Below are 27280 nucleotides of genomic sequence, written 5' to 3' on the forward strand. Positions count from 1 at the left end.
TTTCAGTTGAGCCTTTTTAGTTGTTGTGCAACTTCTTCAGTGCATTGTATATCCCACGAATCGAAATATGGAGACCAATTTAAATAACTGTTGTTTCTCACTGACAAGCGACTGACTAGCCTCTCTTCAGGTGAAAACGCTTCTATATTCCACGTAGCAGCAGGTAGGGGGACTCGCGGAGGGGGTACCGAGGGAGCCGGGTATTACCCCCGCCAAACACTATGCGGCCGCCGCCGGTATTACCCGTAAGGTCCCTATGTGTATTGCCTGCGTAATTCGATTCGAAAAGCTCTCTACGGGTTTTACTGGTGCCCCGCATTACTGAGTTAAGATATTTGTTCTATATACGATGCACGAATGTAAAGAGTTTGTTTATGACTTTTGTATAAAGTGCTTGAAACCCAAGTTTGTACCTAGTAAACCAAATAAGTATATTTGTTGTGGTAAGAAAATGCAAATAGAAGAAGATACTTCAGCACAGTGTTACGAGTGTGATAAGAACATTCGCAATGCCGTACCAAATGCTACCAGAGAGCAGTATTACGCCAATGGAGGCCGTAAGAAAACACCTTATAAGAGAATAAAATACTTTAGGGACTGGATGAGTCATATCCAAGGTTATCGACCGGTATATTTAGACAACGAAGTAAAGAAGAAAATCATAGACCATTTAGAAGAGCCAACCCCGCAAAGTCTACGGAAAACGCTGAAAAAAATAAAGCTAGGGAAATATTTAATAGATAATTACTGAGGCATGCAGCATTCGTAGGTATAATGCAGGCAGCTGAGGGCGTAGCCCTCAGCTGCCTGCATTATACCTACGAATGCTGCGTGCCGAAGTGATTATCTAGTATAATTATTGTTCTTATCAAAATCCAATTGTTTTCTTTCTAGCTTGTTTATCATAGAAACAAAACCAATAATGAATGAACTAAATATGTCTGATTTTCCTCTATGCATTCGTTGGGATAATGCAGACTGAAAACAATGGATTTTGATAAGATCAGTAATTATTACAAGGCTATTCCCTATCTTTTGTCTGAAATTACCGGTAACTCTATTCCCGAGGTTTCTGATATGACAAGAGCTGAGTGGATGTTTTGTCGGCTGGATAAGGATATTCCTTATTACCCTGACGTAATCTACGAAATATTTCACGAAATCGACCCCAACCACCCTTTGTTAGGATGGATTCCGAGACGACTGACGCAATAACATATTACGCGTAATAATTCGCCAAATGATTTATATTACGTGTAATTCTTGGAAAACTACTTAATTTGCATATGAACCAGACAGCCGGCGTTCAATATGCAAATAAGTTCCTGTCTCGCTTTTTTCAAAGCAGATGTTTACTGAGCGAGTTTTCTTTGAAGCTCTTCTTTTGCCTCCTGGTAGATCTTTTTGCGAGATTCCTCGGAAAGATCTTTTACGACTGTTTTTTTGTTTCTTATATCCGACTTTAGTTTCTCGTACTTTTCCTTCTCGGCTAAGATAAGCGAGAATTCTACGTCGTCTATCTTTCTGTCACGCAAAGAATTTGAGACAAGGTCGGTAATAGTATTTACTTTAGCCCTAGACAGAGCTATTGTCGTGTCGTGTTTTGATATTTTGCTAGACAACTGCTTCATAATGCCCGTAGCAACAGCAGAAATAATACCACAGGCTGCCCCAACGCCGGCTAAAGGAACTCCAACAATTATTCCCGCTCCAGTAAGCGAAGTAGCAACGCCGGAGCCCGTTAACACTACGGATATGGATCCTAAAGTTATCGCAATCTTATGTAGCGTACTTCGGGCTCTAACGTATTTCTTCCTAACTTTTAGTGTTTTGTCTGCCCTTCCAAGTTATAACATCGGCAACCATTTTCGGCTACCTTTTCTACCCCACACGGGCATTCCTGGTAGACACATTTTGCGTTCTATAGTATTTCTAGGACTACTGCTGCGCTGGGAACAAGCACCAGGAATGTCCGTAGAACGCCTCCACATAGTAGCAAGGGCCTCGAAACAGTGCCCTCGTAGCAAGGGCGCGGCAGGACACCGCTCCCTAGCAAGGGCTGCAAACCACCGCTCTTGGATAGAGAGGAACGATTCGTTCCCCATAGTAGTAGCCAAAAACCTTCTAATCCTATATATACATGGAAGAGCAAAAGAGTATTTCGGCAACATTGCAAGAAATGGGTATACGTGCGAAAAATAGAGTCTTGGCGCATTTGCTGCTGGACAACGCATACGACGGGAATCTACTGCCCGACATATCCAAGTGCGACTATTTGCGGAACAACTAAGGTACTACGATTTTGCAGCCGTTGTCTGGATTGCCGCCGTTCGTAGACGATGTGTTTGTCTATGGCTTTGTCGCAGAAAACGACATGTATGGACGCATATGCAGAAACGCGAAGACTTTGGTGTCCAAAATATCCACTGCGACACAGGAAGCCTTTGGTACGTTCCTGCATGTCCAAATAGTACACAGCTGCAGACAAGGAAAAATAGTAGACCGCGTCTCCCACATGGCAGCCAAGTGGTCCAGCTTGCATGGAAAACCCGCAGCGGTTTTCGTAGCCAAAGTAGACACCTCGGAATTGTCCATAGAAATAGTAGAGGAAAAGATACCCAAGTTTGCTACCCTGCTGGATTCCCACGGATATGGTATCTATTCCGTGGACTACACACAGGATTTCTCTGGTACTTTGGATAGAAAAGCTTTGGTGCGCAAACTTCTACAGCTGGGCTACGAAATGCAAGGAGAACTGGGTGGACGCAGAGGTACTATTTTGGACAATACGCACCAAGTAGGCAGCCACGTTTGTACTTGGATGGAAGACGGGAAACGTACAAAAATATTTGATGGTTTGGCGGGGAGGGGATTTGATATGTGTATATATTTTACTATTATTTATTATTATTATTCTATTTTGTATATATTTTATCGAGGGCCACCTGAAAATTATCATTTATGGTAACGGTGTTACCCTGTCTAATAAAGTTGTTATTATTATTATTATTATTATTATTATTATTATTATTATTATTATTATTATTATTATTATTATTATTATTATTATTATTATAAGTGTCGGCGCCGCCAAACAAAGAATGCGTGCAGGCGCTGCACATGCAGGAAGGAGAGTACCAATGCTGGAGATACGCCAAAACCACCTACAGAAAAAAAGAAAGGACAATCCTGTTCCTTTCGCAGAAATGTCCAGAGTGTGTTTTGGAGGGCTGCACGGTAGAACATGCTACTACTCCGGTCTGGGGACACTTCCTGGACGAGCAAAAAATAGACTGGACATCGCAGCCGCCGCTGTACTGCAAAATTGGTAGAGAAAAGACTACCAAAGCAAAGAAGAAAGACAGACTGGTGCACGTCTCTTCTCCGGAATCCTAGGCCCGCAAAGGGTGTCTACCAGATCGACACCCTTTCTACTCCATCTCCGGAATCCTAGAATTTCTCTGCGGTTTCGCATCCTCCGCCGGATGTCTGTAGTAGACAACTTTGGGTGGTTGCATGCGCGCCCTAACGACAGCAGCCACACCCACTAGCGCAAATAGCACATTGCCGGCTATTTGCCAGTCTATCTTTTTGTCCACTCCTTCTACTTCGTCGGACAAGTCCTCTACCGCATTTTCCAACTCGGGATCTTGGTCCATTCTGGCTAGCAATTCCTCCTTTGCGTTCTGTAGTTCTTCTCTAGCTTTTTGGAGATCGTCCAAGACTATAGCAAAGGAATCCTGTACTTCTAGGAAATGTTTCTGCAGGTCTGTAGTTGGAGGCTTTTCGGGAATTGCTACCTCCACGCCATTTTCTCTCTCTATCCTGCGTATCTTTGGTATGCCTATGCCATACTTTTTGGCTACCTTCTGCAGCCCCACACCGTTCTTGCGATCTTCCAACAATCCTGCAATTTCTTCCTCGGATAGTATTTTGGGTGTTGCCATATATATCTACGGATACGGTATTCCATGCCTAGATAGCTATGGATCCATAGGGGTATTTCGTGGGTCTATAGGTATATAGATGTATCTCTACGTAGCTCTAGGCATAGCCATCTACATGCTAGGAAAACAAAGGACAACGCAAATACTTTTGGAGATCTTGGAAGGTCTCTACAGAGCGCAAAAGACAATACAGGGAATTTGCATACCAGGCTACGTAGCTACTTTGGCGCAACTATCGCGGCGTAGATAGTACAAGGGGAACGAATCGTTCCTCTCTATCCACGTCGGCGTTTCTCCATGCAAAGGTAGCGGTGTCTTGCCGCGCCCTTGCTACGAGGGACTCGTTTTGGGGCCCTTGCTATCCAAAATCTGTGGATTTCTACCATGGAGAGGCATTTTGCCTCCACCTACTTCCCTACGGACATTTCTGGGGTTTGCTCCCAGCGCAGTGGACACGAAAAAATATTTTCCTACGCAAAATGTACCTACCAGGAATACCCGTGCAGGAGTAGAAAAGGTAGCCGAAAACGGTTGCCGAAACGAGGGGAAAAAATATGCTCTTAATCGTATATAGAACAAATATTTTAACTTAGTAATGCGGGGCACCAGTAAAACCCGTAGAGAGCTTTTCGAGTTGAATTACGCAGGCAATACACATAGGGACCTTACGGGTAATACCCGCGGCGGCCGCATAGTGTTTGGCGGGGGTAATACCCGGCTCCCCCGGTACCCCCTCCGCGAGTCCCCCTACCTGCTGCTCACGTGCCGAAACATGTGGCTAATCATATCAGTCGCTGGTCAGTGCAGAACTTAATTTATTCTAATTGGTCGCGATAACTCGATTCGTTGCATTGTTCTGGGGGGGGAAAATATGCAAAAATGGGTTTTATATTGCAATCTAGATGCTTCTATAACCAATAAACTTCGGCAGACGTTCTTGGACAATCTGCTTGGTACTTACAAAGAACTGGAACGGTCGTTTATGGAAAATATGTATGAGCTCCAGAAAGCCCTTGGTTTTCGATTCCTCTGGAACTTGGACGATGTCATGAGCTCGTTCCAACGTATCGCCTCAGAAAGTGCGATGGGCACCGGGCAGCTTAATGGTGCAGTGGAACTCTCTCAAGTATCTCAACGGTTGGACAACATTACAACGAAGGCCAAAGGCTGTTTCTCTAAGCTGAAATACAAAACTAACGTTCAAAAATGGAGTTTTGATAATGTGAAAGACAAACAGGTAATTGTCAAGTTTGTCGTTGAATATCAAAAGATGCCAGTAAATCATGGGATTTAGCGTTATATCTTTATCATCATCATCACCATCATTACCATCATTACTATCATTACCATCATCACCATCACCACCACCATTATCTTAACCATCACCATCATCACCATTGTCATCATCACCGCCTTTATCATTATCATAACCATCACCCTGACCAACATCATCACCATCGTCATTGGCACCATCATCATCATTATCATCATCATTATCATCATCATCACCACCATTATCATAACCATCGCCATAACCATTATCACCATCACTACCATCACCATCATCACCATCAACATTATCATCGCCACCATCACCATTATCATCATCACCATAATTATCATAACCATCGTCATCGTCATCATTATTTTATTTATTATTAAAGAATACTTGAATTTATTCACTCATTTTTTAAGGGAATATATATATATATCCTGATTAGTGGGTTTATTCGACCTTGCTTATGTGGCTTAAATTTCTTTATCCTTCATACGGCAATCTTGCTATGATCAGGAACTAGGCCAAAATCAAAGGACAGATGGTCTGAGTTGTTTTACCTATTAAACTCTAGCACAAGATATTTCTTTGTCAGCGATATAAAAAAATGGCTTTTTTTCTAAAATAGGGAATAGTAGAGCTACGGGGAAGAAATAAAAGCAATCTTGGAAATAAGACTGCGCAGCCATGTTGGTTTGAACAATAGATTCCACTTTAAGGTATTAGGATACGTTTACGACCACTATGCGCGCAAACTTAAATAACGCGCTGGCTTTATAGTATAACACTAACAAAGTACACATTTTCTGAAAGATGAGTAATCATTTATTGTTTTATTGTTGTTCACATTATTGTCTTCGAAGCGAAATTTGACCATGCCTCAGTGAAAACGATAACGGACAAGTACATTTTAAGCTATGTTTGCCAAAAATGGCTTAACATACACAGGAAATAATAAGCTCAAAAAATGTGTCCCAAATTTTGGATGTTTGTTTTATATCTCTCGCTATTTTTGATCAAAGTTCGGCGATTGCTTTTGAAGTGTTGTTTAGAGTAAAAGCGTCATATCTTTGGAAAGAAATTAATTTGCAAAACTCCAAGACACTTATTTTTGGATCATGAGTTACTTTATAAACTCTCCAATTTTTAGAAAAATCGAATGAAATCCAAGGGACTTTTAGCTTTTTGAACGTGAGGTTTTAGCGGCAAAAAAAAATTCGAGAAAAATGCATTTCTTTGTTAGGAGCCAGAAGCTGCAGGTAGCCACGATGGTGTTGGTCAAAACACCTTGAGCCTTCCATTTTGTCATTACTTGTCAAATTATCTGGTGTTCTGGACGATCGCAATGTGGGATCTTTTAACAAGCACAAAGGAGCATTTGGACTCCACGATATTGCAAGCGACGGGACATTTCCGGTCTTGATAAAGTCAGGATTTCGATTTTTCTCAAAATGTTGGCTTTTCCAATCAAAAATTGCAATAAGTTTGACAAACATATGAAAGACAAAAGTTTAAAGTTACGAAATTTTCAAAAAAAGAAAAAAGATTTTCGATCAAATAGTCATTTTTCGTATCCTAATACCTTAAGAGCGGGGGTCTGTAAAAATCGACCAAAGGTAATATTATGAAGAAGGCAAACCACACTCACTTGAGAAGGCAGTGACATTGGCGTAACAAACAAAAGGAACTTTCTACACAGTTTTTGCATAAAAATAGAGTTCAATTCCCCGAGGATAGAAAAGGTATTGTTTTGGTACATCAAGATGGCCGCTGTGACATCACGTGAAAACGCTCTATAGAACTTTTTTTAGCTTCGTATGCAAATTCCCCATTTCAAATCATGACATTCCCTTCAGAACTGTTCTTTTATACTAACATGTTAAAATATTTACATATGAAAGAATCAACTCCCAAGAGTGACATCACATGGTCTGAAATGTGCACAACAGACGAATAAACTACAAAGGTCTATTTGTCTGAGAAAGTGCCGTAGTATACATCATATATTTTTAAATAGTCTCTTATTCAAGTGCTTGAGAATAAATTTCTGCGATGCGGGTTAAGCAAAGGTTCTTAATCTTCATTCCTAATTTGTAGACCGTGTATACTACGGCACTTTCTCAGACAAATAGACCTTTGTAGTTTATTCGTCTGTTGTGCACATTTCAGACCATGTGATGTCACTCTTGGGAGTTGATTCTTTCATATGTAAATATTTTAACATGTTAGTATAAAAGAACAGTTCTGAAGGGAATGTCATGATTTGAAATGGGGAATTTGCATACGAAGCTAAAAAAAGTTCTAAAGAGCGTTTTCACGTGATGTCACAGCGGCCATCTTGGTGCACCAAAACAATACCTTTTCTATCCTCGGGGAATTGAACTCTATTTTTATGAAAAAACTGTGTAGAAAAAAAAACTGTGTAGTTTTAAGTCGCAACTTAAAACTCATCTGTTTAAAAACTATTTTGATTTTTAGTTATCATTAGTTTTTTATTGTTATTGTTATTATTATAACGCATAGAGCATTCATTTGGATATGCGCTATATAAATGCACCATTATTATTATTATTATTATTATTACTATTATTATTATTATTATTATTATTATTGTTATTAGCCTTCTTAAGTGAGTGTAAACACTCTATATCCTAATATAACGAGTGGTTTGCCTTCTTGATAATATTGTGGATGGGCTTTTTCTAGATAGAATTTGTGGCATTTTTCTTTTTTAATTTCCATGTCAGACCCAGATTCAAGACAATTTTACAATACATTACGATAGCTTTATCATTACTTTTATAGATCCTGTAATTTGTTGACTTTTCAGATGTTTGAGGAAATAAAAACAGGTTCAGCGACATTCAGTATAGGAGAGGATCAAATTTGTAAAACCTGTCATAATGCTCGGCTTATAAAAGTACGTATGATCTATATTTACTATGAGGAAAGAAATCATTAGAATTAAATTATCATTAGAATTAAAATGATTAAATTATTAAGACCGATGGCCGAATATTGACCACTAGACGATAGGCCTTTTCTGAGTTCGATAAACAAGATGCATTGTGGTCTATTTCTTTTATTTACTTTCTTATTTAAGTCCATATTTATACAAGCACATCTAGTTTAGCAAGGCTAGTTTAAATAGGGTCCTGAGCTAGCTAGCTTCGGTACAAAAAACCCCATCTAAGTCATGATGAACCAAAATATGTTTGTACCTAAGCTTGACCACAATGCACCATGTTCGCTATCTCAGAAAAGGTCTATGTGGGAGAGAGATCTAATCATTTTAGTATAAACCTACTAATCTGTCGAATAAATGGAATAATTTTGTGAATTAGGTTGAAGTAATTTATTTTTTGCTTTGTTTTGGTTTTCAAAACCAGCACCTTTCGCCTTTCTAATGATCTATCACTAATAGACTTCCAAGTAGTTGAGCCAATTAGAACGCAGGATGTTTGATAGACTATCATAAGGCTTATACTAAAAACCAATGAAACCCTTGCATATGATGTCACTAGATTCACCGAGGCCAATACAATGGAAAATTTTACATAAAAAAAGTTTTCAAACCGTGAAGGTACTACTTGCCATGACTTGACTTGAGACAATCATACAATAACTACTTTATGCCAAAGAATTTGTTGCATATTACGTAAATTCATGCTAACGTTAACGTCTTAATGTTTGATTTAGTATGATCTTTTAGATAAAGAAAGTATTCATTTCATTATAATATTCGTTTATAACAGATGTATGTTGAACTCTATGGCACTGAGGCGCAACCTAAAGACGTTTGGGATGTGGTCAGACTCAATGTCCGCCATCTAAGTAGAGCTTATTTCCGCGCTGGTGATGGCAAAATAAAGCAATACCTTACGCCAATAACAAGCTTAAGGGACCTTAAGTTTGACCGTTTTAGAATCAGCGATGAGGATGAATGCCGGAAACGTAAAAAGAACGCCGACAAACCTGGTTAGTAATCCTTTATACTCAAATAAGTAAAGTGTATCGTACTTTTAAATCATAACTATGCACACCTGGCGAACAGGAAGTAATAATGATAATAACGGACGGGTAGCATGGGTGGCGTACGCTCCTAATAGAGCCAGTTTAAGGTCCTCGTTCACGGCAAACGTGAAACGTTAGTTGACCGTTAGTTGAAATTCAAGTGGTAGATATAAAAACGAATATTTGTCTTTGGTGAGAAGGTTTGTAAATGGTAAAGTGAAATACAGGAAAACGATGAAAACGTGGTCACGTTTGCCGTTTGCGTAATGGCATACGGGAAACTTAATCTTTCTAATGCGTCGTGTTTCCCCGCTGTGAGTTCAATGGGTCCAGTGGCTGGTTCTGGCAGTGCTGTCGCCGCATGTGAATTGAGTTTGCTTGATATGCTGTTCTCTCCTATGGTTCTCCGGTTTTCTCCGGGTTCTCCGGTTTCCTCCCTCCGTGCGTTGTGTGTAGAAACATTGAGCTCAGTGGTAGTGTGTGTGAGTGAAAATTGTCCCAATAAGTGTGAAAGCGCTAGAACGACCATACGACCATAAACTTATAATATATATATATATACACTTGATTGCAGAAAGGTTGTAGTATACATTTATACAAATACCTAAGTTATTCAGTATATTTAATGATATGCGTTTTATATCCTACAGATTATAAATCAATTGGTTTTGAGGGTTAAAAAAGTAAAATTGCAATATGCATCTCATTAGGTATTTGTATAAATGTATAAATGTATACTACAACGTTTCTGCAATCGAGTGTATATATATGTATATACACTCGATTGCAGAAACGTTGTGGTATACATTTATACAAATATCTCATTTATTCAGTATATTTAATGATATGCAAAACAGAAAAATCGCTTTATTCATTGTTTGTTTCATTCAATGACTGTCCAAATATTTTTTTCTTGTCCATTAGATCGTACAGATTGTAAATCAGTTGGTTTTAAGCGTCGGAAATGGCTATTATGTACTTATTGACTGAGTGGGAGGGCCGTACGGGAAAATATTTGGCTCGAGGTCATGTCGTACGGACCGAGCGCAGCGAGGTCCGTACAAATGACCGAGAGCCAAATATTTTCCAGTACGGCCCGACCTGACTCAGTCAATAAGCATTTTATCATATGACCCTCACGAAAATAAAAATAATTAAGAAAAAGAAAGCGCGCGGATTCGAGCTGGGCCGGACGGGTTTTTCCGGCCCGCTTACGTCAACCCGTCCGGCCCCCATCACGTGACTTTTTCCAATAGTTTTATTAGAGCGCGCGAGCAGGGCCGTACGGGTCATATGATAATTTATATTATGCATCTCATTAGATATACTGAATAAATTAGATATTTGTATAAATGTATACTACAACGTTTCTGCAATCGAGTGTATATGTATAAATATATATTTTTTCATGGGCATAACAAATAAAACAATCTCGCTTCAGTGGCTCATTTCTGCGTCGAAGAGCAGGATAAACGCCTGAAACCTATGTGCAGCCACTCCTTAAGCGGTGTCCCGGCAGATGATTTGATGATGGGAAATGACGAATGTACGAGCCCGTCTGGCTTTTACGAGCTCAAAATCCCTGTTGACAGAGCATTACCCTGTAAGAGTACAACGATGCGAGACACCAATTGCAAAGATATTGATGTAAGTCAAACCTGTAGGTTGTACACTGGCTCGGCCTTATTGTACGAAGAGTGGATAGCGCTCTCCGATGGAAAACTCCTTGCTGTGATTCAATAAATTTATGCACGGGATAAAATTTATCTATCGAATAGCACTATCCAAACTTCGTACAACCGGGCCATGCACTACTTTTAGGCGAAGAGCAATTGATAAATGACTAACGCTATCATCATCATCATCATCATCATCATTCTCATCGATATGTTTATCTAAAAATATCAGATCAGATGTGTTTTTTTTTTCTTTTTCTTTTTTTTAATTCTTTTTAATTTTTAACTTTTTGTTTCAGCTAACAAAGTTCACTAAAATGAACGTTTGGATGTATTACATTTACTGGTCAAAAAAATACCCTAAGGATCCGAATGACCCTGTATGTTACCTCCAAAAGGATTCAACTAAGAGTCATTGATTGAAAACATCGAAAAGTTAACGCCATGATGTCCGAGATGATGAACCGAAACGTCGATCCCCTTGGTTTGTAATGAACCTTTTTAAAATTATCTGTGAGATTACATGAAAATGTAAAAGGAGAAATTTCACTTTTCCTCAATGGAATGTGTGTGGTACTTCTTTTGTATTTCCATGTAACCTTGGCGACAATTCCACGCATGTAACAAGGTCGTATAATTACCTATCACATGATACAAATAAAAATAGCATTGAAGCAGAGAAGTCATATGGTGTCTGGTTATATTTACTTTAAGGTTACAGCACATATACAATTTGTCTGAGCATTTTGTATAGCCATAAGAGCAACCGCTTGCAGTCAATTATTGTCCAAAAACCAGGTTCACCATCCACAGGTAACCATTCAATTAAAAACCAAACAGGTCATACTTACAAGCACAAGTTCAGACTAGCTAGGCTTTGGCGGTCTCTAATCTGGTCTTTTTTACAAATTGTCTTGCTAACTCGAAGGCTCCCGCTAACTATGACGATGATGATGATGATGATGACGATGATGATGGTGATGGTGATGTTGATAGTGGTGGTGGTGGTGGTGGTGATGGTGATGGTGATAATGAGGATGAAGACTTTATTTCATAAGGGTGGCACCTGGTATTTTTTCGGTTTTACCTCGTATGTTCAAAACCTCAATTTATTTCTACTTGAGAAAAATGTGGCATGTAAATTCTCCCGTTTTAAATTTTTCTTATTTTTCAATGGAAAATGAGTTATTTTGAAGGTGGAAGTTAATTGACTACTTCTCAACCTACTTATAAAAAATTTATTACTATCATGAGAGAAATGCAATATTTGTTCATTATAAGACAACATGAAAAAGAAAAAATGTCTTACTAAAAATTGCGAACTTTCATTATTCTATGTTCTTAAAAATAAAAACTTCTCTTTTCGTCAGTTCTTTAAGCATAGTCATAGGTTTCCACACGTACAAGCCCGAGTTCACGCAGTTGTACGTCTAGTTATTTTATTTATTAAGACAATATTTTTTACAGGCTAGTTAAGTGGAGTTATGTTAAACACCATCTTTGTACGTTCAGAGATATAATTATAAATTAGTCATTGTCTTTTATAAAACAAACTAACAACCTACAAACAACAAACCATCATTCTAGCTTCTTAATTTTACAAGCATGCATACGAACAGTACTTATATTATTGGTAAAATTAATTAGTTCATTTGAAGCTTTGATTAATAACGTGGTGCTGTCATGGCCACGCTTGATATAAAAAGGAGTCTAAATTATTTATTCCTTCTGATCATCTTGGACGATTTCCTCATCTTCATTAATTTCTTCATCTGTGTCGTATCCTGTTAGCACGTCAACTTGTTCGAAGTACTGATATTCTGACACCAAATCAAACATGTCAGACTCGGCCTGGACAAAAAAGAAAATGAATTACCGTAAACTTACGATAGGCCATAAAAACTTTTGCATGATTTGTTATATTAAGTTTGTGGGATGTAACAACGGTAATTAAGGGGAGTCGGAATCATGAATGGGAGATCATAGTATCATATACTGCATATAAGTAAAAAAATACTATGACCTTTCCTCCGATGATAACATTTGGAATACCTCTGAAAACTCCATTTCATCCATCCCTTCACCGGTGTACCAGTGAATAAAAGCCTTGCGTCTGAACATGGCAGAGAATTGTTCTCCAACTCGCCGGAACACTTCCTGGATGGCAGTGCTGTTACCAACAAACGTAGCAGCCATTTTTAGTCTACTTGGGGCGACATTACAAACGGTTGTCTTCAAGTTATTTGGGATCCATTCGACGAAGCTGGAGGAGCTCTTGTTCTGAATATCCCGCATTGTATTATCGACCTTAAGATTGAATTTAAATATGAACTAGAAATAATAAAATGCATGAAATAGTAAAACAGTGGATTGGGTCCTTCGTTCGTGATTTTAACAGTAATCTATTTACAGTGGTCTTAGCCATACTCCTTTAAGCTGTGGAGGTCTAGCGGCCACCTTCAGATAAAGATGCAAAAGCCTATAATTCTAATAACAGGGAGGGAGGGTAGGGTACTGAAGGCGACCTGGGAAGGCCGAGTACAGACAAGATAGGCAGGTATGTATATATCGCTGGAGCAAATGATCACTGAACGCCTTTTGCTCAAAGTGGTAATGCATTCATCGTGGGTGTTACTTATAAGTCGTATTGGGAAAGGACGCTGTAATTAGCCACTCGGTAAGAGCGTCGGTCTGTTGTGCGGGAGGTTGTGGTTCACACCCCATACTAACCACCTTTCGTTCATTACTTATTGTAAAGCGCCTTTGAAGGATTCTTTTCCAGTTCAATGATCTTTTGACAATATTTCACTATTACGTCTTACAAAATAGAACATAAAGGCTTAATTCATATTTCTATTACCTCATTCATTGACATTCGTCCTCGGAATATCGCAGCTGCGGTCAAATATCGTCCATGGCTTGGGTCACACGCTGTCATCATGTTCTTTGCATCAAAGATTTGTTTGGCTAATTCGGCAACCGTGAAGGCCTGGTACTGCTCTGAGCTACGACTAGTCAGCGGTGCAAATCCAGGGATAAAGAAGTGCAGGCGCGGGAAAGGAACCATGTTCACGGCCAGTTTACGAAGATCACCGTTAAGCTTAAAATAAATGGATTCAAAGGAAATGTTACATATAAAGACCTTCTTTACATACATTATGTTTTACTATAGTTACATACATTACGTCTTCTAAGTGTCCTTTATGCACCTTATTTAGGTGTTGCGTTTAGATGATGTTAACGCCCACATTGAGATCCCAGAGTACATGGCACGCTGATTTCGCCTTCACGATACTTCAAAGATATATTTGCTAGATCAGCGTGCCTTGATAGATAGCATTTGCACACTAAATTTTACAAGTACAGGGATTGTACGTTAAGTTACATGCAGCGGTTCAATGCAAAAGATCGTGAAAGGATACAATTACACCAATGACGTTCTTTTTCACACGATAAAATGCAAAGAGTGTCACTGGCTTCTTAGTTGAGGCCGAGCCCTCATATTTTGCTCCTTACCTTTAATCCTCGTCATATTTAATCTCAATTACTGTCGGATCTATAGTGACTGGTTTTATATAAAATGCTAATACAATTACCTGTCCAGGGAATCTCAAACTAGCAGTCATTCCACATACTGCTCTGGATATCAGATGGTTGAGGTCAGGATAGGTGGGTTTTGCCAGTTTAAGGCTATTGGTGCAAATATCGTAAAGGGCCTCGTTATCAACTATCAGGTCTTCATCTGCGTTTTCTACGAGCTGATGAACTGACAAGATGGTGTTATACGGCTCCACGACAGTTGCGGATACCTTGAATAAAATATGTGGGGTATTAAAATGAATGAGGCAAGTTTTTTCAACATGTGCATTTTTGTTATATATATAAACATGGTGGCTTTTGCGAAAGGATGGAAATACTTGAGGTTTATGAATGGAACACCAGCGAAATAACACACACAAAAAAATAGTAACTCTCAGATCTAATCAATCAATCAATCAATCAGTCAATCAATCAATCGACGAAAACAACCCTATCAAATGTATTTGCTAGGCATTTTGGTTTCGATACAGACAATAGCAGACCAAACACCGTTGCAGCAGTTGTACAAACAACTACGCATTATCTGTTTTAAAGAGTATTGCAAGGAATACGAAGCAACTTTACCTTTGGCGATGGTACTACACTAATGGCCATAATGATTCTATCCGAGAACTCTTCACGTATCTTAGACAATAAGAGAGTACCCAGACCAGAACCAGTCCCTCCTCCTAGAGAATGGAACATTTGAAAACCTTGAAGGCAATCGCTTTTCTCTGCTTCTTTTCTCATTACGTCAAAAATGGCATCACGGAGTTCTGCACCATCCGAGTAGTGGCCTTTTGCCCAGTTGTTTGCAGCTCCGCTATTTCCTAATGAAAGATATATAAATTCCAGTGTGAATCGGAAACCTTTCCACTCATTCCTATGACGTTGCTACCAGCTTGGTTGATGTATGAAAAATACAACAACAACAAAAACAACAAACAAACAAATGGATTAACAAAAAAGGGATAACAAAATAAGCACAAAAATAAAAACAAAACAAATGAAAGTGAAGTGAAGTGAAGAAAAAAATTTTTTCTCAACATGGTCGCTACTATCTGAACTTTAGAATTGTCGAGGAACATGTTACGTCATAGCACATGCTGTTTGATGACAACAAAGCTTTCTTTTAATATTTTACCTTCTCTTGATTGATCAACCAACATGGCTGGGGTTTTATTATATCTCGAGGGAGTTTTGAGTCACATGGTTGCACTCGAAGTAACTTACTAAAAGCAACGAACAGAATGAACCCGGCTACGTCTATGTAGTTTAAAACAGACGTTTTTCTTTTGAAAATTAAGTGTTTATTGTTAATACCAGTGTAACCAGGAAATAATTCCTCATTACAAATTCGAGGTTAATTAGATATGCACGTAAGACAAACGGAAAATTTTGTTACGTTTACATATCGTTCGACCTACTTACCGGAAATGAAGTTATCTGGACGAAAAAAAAGGCCTAAATCAGTACCACGTATAGCATCCAAAGGGCCTGGTTCTAGGTCCACCATGATCGAACGAGGTACGAAGCAATTATCTAGTAATAACCAGAGATGACAGGAAGCTAAAGTTAGGTCTCGGAAGCACGCCGTAAAAAACAGAACCAGCCTTAAATGAATAACTAATTAACCATCCAACAAGCAAAAAGCGTCCTTACAACTTCCAACAAATCGAACAAAAAAAAAACAAACAAACAAACCAAGACAAACTAAAAAACAAAACAAAAAAAAGGCCATCCTTCCAACCAACCTACCTACTAACCCACTTTTCAATCTTCCTACCACCCAACCAACCACCCAACAATTGCCCACACTCGGATTGTGTTTACCGAAGAAAAAACTACTGTATAATTAGCCATAAGTACATGGTGCTACAAACCGATCCGAAGTCAAGGAGAAGACTGGGTAGAGTCTGCATCCAAGTGCACTGTGGGAATGTTTTTATGGGGACGAAACAGCCGCCGTCTTGGAAATATGTCTTGCCCCCCCCCCCCCCCCCCCCCCCCCCCAAATCAGTCCCACAATGCACTGTAATGGCAACTGGACCACATTTTTCTTCAACCTCTAATACTGACCTCTGTCTGTTTCACTGTAGTACACATCGATTTTTTCGGACTGTAATTCAGAGGTACCATGATAAAAGCCATTAAAATCAATTCCATGCTCTTGTGAAATATCTCTCCAAAACTAGGAAGAAATTTCAAAAGGATACATTATGCATAATACATTTATTAAGGCTTGGTACTCGACAGCGACATAAGGTTCATAATTAAGTATTAATCATTATCATAAACTATAATAATAAGCGCTCTGTCGCTTTAAACAATATCTTAGTGAGAATGCACTAAAACATAAACATCGCAAGACCAACATAATCGTAATCATAAGAAAATGTTCGAGAAAATATCATGATTCTAAAAGGTCTTGAAAGGCATTGGATCTGATCTCATTTAATTATGGCAGGTTGGAGTCCAGAGAAAATAGATTTTACTAACAGATGACGGTAGGTTCAATTTTATTTTAATAATTTTCTCTAATCGTGCTCTATAAAGCACAACTTTTCTATACATCTTGTTTACATCACAGAGACACACAGAGACACATTGGAGTGATCTTATTTATCCCCTGAAAGAAAAATGGCTATTTAGTTAGTACTAGTAAATAATAATAAATAATAATAATAGAAAAATAATAATAATAAAAAGAAAACAATGGGTTTAGAGTCTACTACTCACTGTTATGCATACTATATTTTCACGTCTCAAATAAAATCATTGTACAGTGTATGGTTGGCTGGTTCCTTTAATTACGCGTATAAATTTTTTTATTTATGTAGGTTGCCAGTGCCATTTTAATGTGATATATGTCATTCTTTGAAAATAAATTCCATTCAAACAACGAATTATCTTCTAGCCATTTTCAAAGGTGTGTCTTTCCATTAAAGTTCATTCTTTTATTTCTTTTGGGATTTCAATCCAAGCTATTATGACTGGGCTTGATGGTAATTGGAGTTAATCAACTGTTTTCTGGTCTACCACACATTTAAAACTCACAGCATGGAACAGTGTTTACCACTGAGTGTTATATCATTCTAAAAAGAACCTAACATTAAAACATAATAACAAAATACTGTGTGTATTGTATAATAATAATCTAATAATAAAATAATAATAATTTATCAATATTAGTTAATAACTTTTTTTCTTGATCATGTCATTATTGCAACTGACTCGTCACGCTATCAAGGCTCTGTTCTGCTGCACTGTATATTTATACATTCTTTCTTGATTCAACGTTTCTAAATATTTGTTTTCTAAATCGAACCGATGATGAGTTTCAAGTCATGAAAAGCAAATGCACCACTTCCTTCAAATTTGTTGAAACATGAGGAAGTAGGTCCTTAATAGTATGTTCAGCCATTATCAAGTCAACAATAACATACTATTTGCATACAGTATAACCTTATCAACAGTGAATTAAAAGAAACAGAATAACAAAATGACATATACATTACCTGACTACCAATTTGGTTCCCACACTGACCAACTTGGATGCTGATTATCTCTCTCATTATTTTTATCTTTTTTTTTTACTCTTTAGCTTTTGATGTTTGGTATTCCCTTTTGGAGGTATTTGCACAATATTACTGATTAGGTCATGTGGCTAAAAATAGACCATGCTTGACGTTATAATATTTCAAAGCCGACAATGAGGACTTGACGGGATTTGCAATTAGTTCTGGACCTCTGCTGCGCCTCGGACTGCATTTAATTGCAAGGACTTGAAACCCCGTCCACTCTGATTTGGATACTTTGAAATGACTTCACGCGGCGGCCAGACCACCCATTCAACCAATCCCGACTGAATGGGTAAAAAAATCCAAAATGGCCGCTTTACGCCCGCAAAGCATCACTGGAAGCTTTCTTCGGAGTACCTTTGGTGAAAATTGACCGTTTTCTATGCAAATTTTGGAAGACTAGGTACCACATCATGCAAAAAGGCGGCAAAAGTTGGATTTCAGTGCACGAAGATAAGCTTCATTTGGATGGGTTTTAAGCTGACAATCTTGAAACAAAGTCATTTATTTAGGCTATGATTGGAGCCCCATCCTTTGACCCAAACTCTGGTGATTCATGCAAGCTCATCGTTAGTTTTTTTTTTTTTATTTTGTCCTTACTAAAAACCTTTTTTAAGCCAACCTTTTTAAAGCCTTTTTTCAAACACACTTTCAGAAGTAAAACTCACTGGAAGACAAGAAGCGCTTCAAATAAGAAACAAAACATTACAATGAAAACTGCTACCATTTGTTACCTACTACGACCCAGCATGGTATTCTATAGGAAAATTCATTGGCTGACGAGGGAATTCCAAGTTGAATTCACGAGAAAAGGCGATATTCTAAATGAAATACCTGCTTGTATAAATCATCTCTAGCCAGTCAGCGCGCGCATTTAAGATGTGCTACTGGTGGGATTGCAGGGACCGCGAAACGTAATTCTGATTAGGGGAGCAAACGACCGCCGAACACGGGAACACCTAGGGGGATTCGGGGCAGGCCCCACCGAAAACGTTTCACTACTCTTCCACTGCTAAGCGCTGATCGAGACAACAGTCGCAAAAGGGAAATAGAAAATACACTGCCGCCAGTCAGAGAATACAAAGGTACCGACCAATTTATTTGATTGACTTAAGTGTATTGCCCAATTGCCCTGTCGCAACTGTTGTCTCGATCAGCGCGTAGCAATGAAAAGAGTGGTAAACTGAGCATCTTGGAAGTGCAATTTCTGATGTTTTGAGGGGCATGTACACATATTTATTGCACTGGCTTCTTAAATTTTAAATAGCAAACAAGTAACTCAAATTATGGCGGTAAAGTTATTGAGGAGAGGCGGGCTATATCCCCCCTTCCCCCCTCCAGTCCCCCTGCTCCGCGTTTCCTGAATTGAGTGATTGAAAAATCCTAACCATCTAATTCTCTAAAATCTTTGATTCAGTCCACAATCTCCCTCAAGATATATATTGTGCTTTTTCTATTTCAGTTTTTTGATTTACGGCCATCGAAATGCTAGTCAGCGAACGAGAAATCACGCTTTGTGGGTCACACATCAACGATCAGACAATGGTAATATCAGCACTTATGAATCATTTATTCCTGATAGATCATTCTGTATCATCATTTCCAGGCATTTTTAGCTTATATATCAACAACATCTCCCGATTTTTTAAATATTTTGCTATTAATCATCATTTACATTCACAATCGTCATAGGAAAGGTTTAGCAAATCCACCTTATTGTAATGTTTCCTATAACATCTTAGTCCGCCCCTTCTTGGGTCATCACAGCGGAGAGAGCCCGTGCAAAAAACAAAGGGGCAGTTACACCAATGGCTTCTTTGATTCTTGTCAAACCTTTCATATATGTGACAAAATGTTGTTATTCCTTCAAAAACTACCTTGCCAGTGACTAAAGTATTGGTGGTCTCATCGCCCCCTAGGAATTAAATGCGGAAAATAGATGAATTAATGAATGAACTAGTTTATGTGATAGGGCTCCATGCTGCCCAATTAAGAAATAATTGGACGAGGAAAATTCCGAGGACTGACAAAATTGGATGAGGCCGTAGGCCGAGTTCAATTTGGCAGTCAGAGGAATTTTTCGAGTCTAATTATTTCTTGATTGGGGAGCATGAAATCCCATTACCTATTAATTATATATAGCTGCCTAATTAATCCCATATCAACAAGACCTGTCCAATTAAGAAAATAATCGGACAGTTACCTATATGGGATTAATGAGAAGCTGTATAATTAATTAATGAACTAAATTTTATTTATCCACGGTAAACGACTCAGTAACACTGCTTTTCAGGCGTGCCGTGCTAGAATTTAAGCAATAATACAAATAAAGAACATAAAACTATCTATTCATATAATAATTTCATGTAATAATACATAATTATATATGCTATCTACCTATATGCTAATAATGTATCCTAATTATAACATTAAAATAGATGATAAGGTTGACTCATGTTTGAAGTCAATCGATACGAGGGGTTTTCATGAATTCGTTTCGAGTGAGCGCGAGGCCGTAACTAGCAGTGATCTCACATTCAAAACAAAAAGCAAAGAATTAGAAATCAAAGACTTCTTACGTGTGCCTTTACGGAGCTTCTTGTCCTTCAAAGTTTTACCATGAGCAGACAACACCAACACCATCACCAGCGCGGTAAAGAAAATGAGCTTCAAAGCCATTTCTCCAAATACACGAATGTTTTAAGAGTTTAAAGTACTTCCTAAAGAAATAAGTGGTTAAAAATCTTTCATTTAACTGAACAGGATTTTCAAAACTTTTTCGTTGTGGGGCAAAACGATACAAAAAATTACAATTTGAATAATATCCTGAAAAAAGAGGGGCTGAGAACTCTAGATCGAATTGGATTAATCTAGCTTGCTATAGATTTAAAAGAGAAAACCTTATGAAAACCCCTTGAATCAAGAGAGACACCTAACAAACTCTACTCATATGTGATGCCGGATTTAGGGGTGTTTACCGTTTAAACCAATCCACCCGGCTTGAAATTCATTGACTAATTGTAGGAAAATAATGGGAAACTTTGACTTTCGAAAAATGGTACACGCGTCTACCGAAAGAACGGAAAAGAGCGGGAAAACTGGGTGGATTACCTCAATTAAAAGACCGAGCTTTCCGGAACTTTCCAATCGAAATGATGAATACCACTTGTTTTTCAGCCGGAATTTTCGGTTTTTCCGGTTAAATCGTAAGCACCCCAGAATCGAATCCTAGACCCAAGAGGTGAGAGGAACCTTCTTGACTTTCATTCGAATTTTTTATTCTTGTTGAAAGTGAATTAAACCCTAGCTGCCCAACAATTTAACTGCTCTGAAACAAATAATTTGAAGAAATAACAAGGAACTTCACTGGAACGCATGAATATTCTACACAAAATCAAGGCTAACGTACAATTCGAAACGGTAGTATTTTGGGCCATGATATATACTTGAATCAAATAAAATGGGGTCCGTTCTAAAAACCTCTTACCTTCGGTCAGGATTGCTCCTTCAAAGAGTTTGTGATCTATATATATAATAGCATAAAGAAAACTGTTGCTTTTATAACAATTTTTAGAAATAAATTAAACTAAATAATTAAGTGGTTATAAACGTTTATGTGACAGTAACTGACAGAGAATGGAATACTTTATAAAATTTTTACATTCATTCGATTCATTGAACTCGAAACTGGAGTATTCGTGTATCTGTCTACTCGGAATTTTTTTTTTTTTTTTTTTTTTAATTTTGTAGTCTACTGTGTATGTGAAATAAAACAAAATAATAAATAATAAAACTGTACGTATTGTTCTTTTAAAAACAGTAGCCATATTAGTTTTTATTTAAAAAAATATTGATTTTTTTTTTTTTTTAATTTTTTTAATGCAAATTAGCAAGTTTTTGATATGTGTGATCATCAACTTAAAGATATCCCCGTAAAAGGGTGTTTTGAAAATTTAAAATGTTCGGAATGAAACAAATACCTCTTTTTCTTTTTCTTTTTCTTTTTTCTACCAAGTTTTCACATTTTTCAAAAAATGTAGTTTCAAAAAAACAAAGTATTACTTCAGAGCTTTGAAACACCAAATGACAAGTTAATTTTGATTTACTTAGAAGTCAAATCAAACAAAAAAAAACAAAACTTTGAAGACAAACAGGTGACAACGTAAAAAAAAAAAAAAAAAAAACAATTAAGAAAGCAAAGAAGAAGTGATAAAACAAAGAACCAATAAAAAATGCATTTCACATCAACTGGTTCTGAGATACTAAACTGCCAACATGTAAAGTGCAATCAATGAACCCCTGAAAAACGCCAAAAAAACTATTGATAGATCGTTGATGCAAGTTGATGACCAGAATTTCAAAATAACGATTTCCAAGAAAGAATAAAATAACGCTCTAACTTGCTTCTAAAACTTTCATTTTGCTTCTAAAAATGTAACTAATTTGAAGTAGAAATGTAAAGGGTGAGGGCTAAGGATTTTTAGTCTTTAAAAGAACAATATCGATCATTTAAGTATAAGGTGTTTTTGTTGAATGGATCGTTACAAGGGCGGATCCAGGGTTTTTTGAAGAGGGGGTCTCAGGGGTAAATTTTGTGGGCAAAGGAATCCCAGTCGCATTTTTACCACAGGAAGCCCATTTGACCTCAGGAATGACAGGGGGGTCGCGACCCCCCCGACCCTCCCCCTGGATCCGCCCTTGCGTTATTAAAGATATGAATTGTGTTTCCTTAAGAAAATTTTTTAACATGATCATTTTATTTTCTTTTTTCATTATGCTTTATTTCACAGAGACAGCGCTAGATTTGTCATGTCACAAGTTGATAGCTATTATTTTTCCGAGTAAACACGGTTCTCTTTACTTATCGTTGGCCTGGATTTTGTAATTAAATCTTGAAATTCACGAAAAACCGATATCACACGAATCGCAAAGCGATGCGATGAGTACAATATCGATTTTTTTGAGTGAAATTAAGTGGCATTCCTGAGTCACACCAATAGGCCAATGTAATTGACTAAATCTCATTGCAGAAATTTTTCAAATAGACTTATTTAAGCCTGGTTCACATATGATCGCAGACGATTGCTCTCGATCGCTCGATTGCAGAATCCACTCAACCGAGGATCTCAAATCGAACGTTCACATATGATCGCAGCCGATCGCAGGCAGTCTATTGACACCTGAGTCCGCGAATTATCACTCAGCAGTAAAACAAAGTACCATGCAGATTCAACATGGACTTTAAAAAATAATCTCTGATAAATCAAAAAAGAAACGTACGACTTTATGATCGTGAATACTTCATCAGGGGAGTCATCTCTATGAAGAATAGAAATATACCCCCAAACGACAGTTGTTTACTTGCCTCAATGGCTTACAAACGTAAATTAGCATATGTAATCGTGTGTTGATACTTTTAAACCAGTTATGTCTGAAAAAAAAAACCATAAAAAGAAATGCTTTTTCGCTTGTGAAAATCAAAAATATCCACGTGTTTTATGGAAAACTGAGCATTGTGGGACACCTTCCAAGTTCCAATTTCACGATCGCAGAATTCTGTTCACATATAATCGCAAACGATCGCAACCGATCGCAGGAATAAAACCCGATTCTATTCCTGCGATCGTCTGTGATCGCAGACGATCGCAGAGCTGTTCACATATAATCGCACTCGATCGCCAGCGATCCTCTGCGATCGTTTGCGATCATATGTGACCAGTCTTTATAATAGTTTTTTGATTTATGAGTGCAACGACGGGATCAAAAACCAACGCGGCTTCCTTTATTTGCATGCGATTCAGAGAGTTTCGAATGCCCTCAATTTTATTTTAATTTCAGAAACCAAATCCTATATTTTTTGTAAGTAGTCTTCCTTTTGTTTATTTAAAAAGCTTTCACGTCTATGTGGTGTTTTCATGATGGGAAAGTATGAACAAAAAATAAGACTTAATGCAAAATTAAACGTGGTTCCAAGTTTTTTCATGCGATTCCACGTGAAATATTTCTCTCGTATGCGTCATCTCCAACCAATGAGCAAAGGGATATGGGATTCTATAATTATATGTAATAGGACTCCATGCTGTCCAATTAAGAAATAATTGGACGAGGAAAGTTCCGAGGACTGACAAAATTGGATGAAGCCGTAGGCCGAGTTCAATTTGGCAGTCAGAGGAATTTTTCGAGTCTAATTATTTCTTGATTGGGGAGCATGAAATCCCATTACCTATTAATTATATAGCTGCCTAATTAATCCCATATCAACAAGACCTGTCCAATTAAGAAATTAATTGGACAGTTACCTATATGGGATTAATGAGAAGCTGTATAATTATCAAATTAATTGGCTGACTCATCGCTTCGCGGTTGGTGCGAGATCGGTTTTCTCGTTAAATTCAATGTAGAATTTTCTCGTCAGACAATAAATTTTACTACAGTACACTAGGTATCAAGCTCAATTTTATCGTCGATCGAACTATAGTAAATGTATGGAGTATATGAACGATATATCAATATAAATTAAAAATTTATTTGGACTAAAATTTTCAAAACGTACTTGTTTGTATTGATCCCCTGTGAGTCTGGGATGAGCTTGAGGCCAATCCTTTCAGTATTTGACGAGTTACAGTTTTTTGTGTTTTTTGTGTTTTTTTGTGTTTTTTTTTTTTTTTTTTTTTTTTTCTTGTTAGAATTAAGATAGGTAGGAGAATAGTCTCCCGGTAATCCTCGTATAAAATCGGCTGCAAATCCTTCAAAATGCCAACTTTCGCTTAAATGCCTCCGGAATCCACTTTCTCGATAAACAAACATTACCCAAAGCAATCTTCCGTCTATCAAACTAGAATATCTGCACCGAAATATAGGATTTTATGCGCAAATCATCACTGCAATTAGCCTCTCGGCGATCGATTAGTCCAAACCAAAGGTATGACAAGAATGTAACGGTCGCGAAACTCATCAAAGGTTTGAAAATTATCAAAAAATTATATATATGGTCTGGTGGCCGGCTTGTCTTTTCCCTGATGACTTCAGGGTAGAGCATTACCCTCCGTACATAATCCACACACCCCATGGGCGGATCGGCCATTATTGCCGTCAGGGCTGAAGTCCATATGCACGACGCTTCACGAATAATTTTTAGCCCCATGATTCAGCGCACGTTCTGCTCATACCCAGTTGGGTATGTGCCCGGTTGTACAAAGTCTGGATAGCGCTATCCTGCGGATGAATCCTATCCAGTGGATAAGTCGATGCTGTTATCCAATAAATTTATCCACTGGATAAGATTTATCTTTCAGATAGCGCTATCCAGGCTTCGTACAACCGGGCCCTGAAGGAAGACAGGGAGAATTTTGTCTGCGCATGCGTACGCTTTTTGTTTTTCTTCGCGCGCGGGCTTCCTGTGGTAAGCGGGAAACTTTAAATTTGTAAACAAAGATGGCGCCTTGTTCACTTACGAAAACTTTAATTATTTCCCTTTTTCTGCTATCTGCTATTTCATGTACAAAAAAATCCTCACAGAAAAGGTGCATTGTCTGTAAACGTCAATGTGAAGAAAAATTAAATTCTACCAGAAGTGTTTTTCCTTACCTGGAATACGTAAAAAGTTGTTTCGGATTTACGTACGACGGCTATAGATTGTTCCTCGTCACTCGTTTTCAATCAGCTGAAAATGAAGCTTCCCGAATTTTTAGAAAGTTTATTTCAGAATATTTTGGTTCCCCAGTGAATAAAGGCTCTTGACGTGAATCTTAATTTGGAGGATACGGCTAGATTTTGAGTGAAAAACATCGAAAGGTTTATTGCTTCTCTCTCAAAGTTCTGCATCACAGTTAACAAATGCTTCGTGAAAAAAACAAGCTACACAAATCAATTTTAAAAAGAACTGTTTTATGGAGGTCGAAAGACAAGACCTCAAAGGATGATTTTTATATATAATTAAAACTGGACACCAAAAATTATAGGTTCTACCGCCGTAAAACTCTCAAGTTTTTGTACGTACGTAAATCTAAAAAATATTTTCACGCCCAGCCGAATTTTTCCGATGTTATAATTATGTTAAATTAATGGTTTAATACGTAAAGAAAAGTAAAATGAAAGAAATTTTTTGGAGGGTTCGGTTAGATTTTGAGCTAGCTTTCAAAAAAGGAGGATTAGAATTGGCTTTCTGATGAATGTTTCCACACATTTGTTTAAACATGTCAAACAAAACCGGTATTCATTGAAGAACACCAAAGCATCATTTGCAAATGCAATGCAGTTACTAACCTTTCTCCTTCTTTTAAAGTGACCAAACTTCGAGTTCTTCAAGGCTTAGCCAAACTTTCTCCATGACCAGGTAAAATGCATTGATAAGCGTTGGGACATCCAAACATCGTCGTGATTCATAAGACATTTGGTAGGCTAGATGTACTTGATCAGTATGTATTTCAAGAAATCCTTCAAAAAGGTTTTGATTTCTTTTTTTAGATGTTGTTTAAGCCAAGACCATGTGCTGCTAAGGGTTTCAAAGCCAGCAGTGATATGATCGAAGTTGTAAAAATATCTTACAGTGAGAAAAAAGTCCTTTTGCACCTTTTAGAGGGTACGACTAATGCCTCAGATACGATTTCAGCGAAAATCCTCCATTTCCTGCAAGCTTTCAACGGAAAATATCTGAATAAAATCACCTTTCACTACAAATCCTTCGAAAAGTAAACAAATTGGTGCTTTTATCTGAAAGCCCGCGATTTTTTTTGGCCGGCGTTCGCAAAATTTTCCCCTTCTCTGAAGGATAGTTTACTTTTTTACTAATGTGTTGCATATATGATGTCAGCGGTCAATGATATCATTGAAAGCCCACACACTTCAGGTCGAGATCAGTTAGTGGGGTAGTACATTGTGGACAGGGTGCGACATGACTATAGCAATTAAATGGCTTCCATAAAGATGAGCTTATCAGCCAAGCACAACTGCTCTGTCATTGCCACAAGCAGACTTTTAGACATGCAATCGTAGCAAAATATTTCTTGTCTACTTTTATAGTCAGCAAAGTCGTACCTAACATCAACTACTATATATAAGACTCACAGAAAAAGCGTCCGATGAAATAAAAAATAACTCAATCACCCTCAACTTTGTATTATTGTCTTACCAAGCTCCGTAAATCGTAGGAAAGATAAGTCAATAAACCATACGCTTATCCTCTTCACCCACGATGAGCACTGCATG

At 37.8% G+C, this 27280-nt stretch overlaps 2 protein-coding genes and 1 long non-coding RNA gene across 3 annotated transcripts in view; 1 reads left to right on the forward strand and 2 right to left on the reverse strand.

Annotated features, from left to right (window-relative positions):
• The window catches only part of LOC148906428 (uncharacterized), a 32586-nt gene extending 20991 nt beyond the window's left edge, over positions 1–11595 (forward strand). Inside the window, exons 15-19 of the mRNA XM_089038198.1 lie at positions 4850–5184; positions 8054–8143; positions 8979–9201; positions 10679–10884; positions 11213–11595. Of these exons, the coding sequence (XP_088894324.1) occupies positions 4850–5184; positions 8054–8143; positions 8979–9201; positions 10679–10884; positions 11213–11332 (974 nt within the window). The 3' untranslated portion in view covers positions 11333–11595. The remainder of the gene's footprint in view (positions 1–4849; positions 5185–8053; positions 8144–8978; positions 9202–10678; positions 10885–11212) is intronic.
• Positions 11596–12335: 740 nt separating this feature from the next.
• On the reverse strand, positions 12336–18164 carry LOC116296683 (tubulin beta chain). Its single transcript, XM_031704741.2, has 8 exons — positions 18011–18164; positions 16572–16683; positions 15924–16034; positions 15078–15322; positions 14510–14722; positions 13774–14013; positions 12966–13220; positions 12336–12764 (listed from the first exon to the last, which is right to left on the reverse strand). Exons 1-8 carry the CDS (start codon positions 18065–18067, stop codon positions 12633–12635), a joined length of 1365 nt encoding a protein of 454 aa, XP_031560601.1. The 5' UTR covers positions 18068–18164; the 3' UTR covers positions 12336–12632.
• Positions 18165–19619: 1455 nt separating this feature from the next.
• On the reverse strand, positions 19620–26810 carry LOC116296684 (uncharacterized). The gene is made up of 4 exons (XR_004197150.1): positions 26339–26810; positions 21561–21596; positions 20653–20793; positions 19620–19988 (listed from the first exon to the last, which is right to left on the reverse strand). It is a non-coding gene; the product is annotated as an uncharacterized LOC116296684 (long non-coding RNA).
• Positions 26811–27280: the final 470 nt, after the last annotated feature.

This window comes from Actinia tenebrosa, unplaced genomic scaffold, assembly GCF_029948245.1.
Source record: "Actinia tenebrosa isolate PJP-AT-01 unplaced genomic scaffold, QUT_ActTen_1.0 PGA_scaffold5__44_contigs__length_20552954, whole genome shotgun sequence".
Lineage (NCBI taxonomy): Eukaryota > Metazoa > Cnidaria > Anthozoa > Actiniaria > Actiniidae > Actinia > Actinia tenebrosa.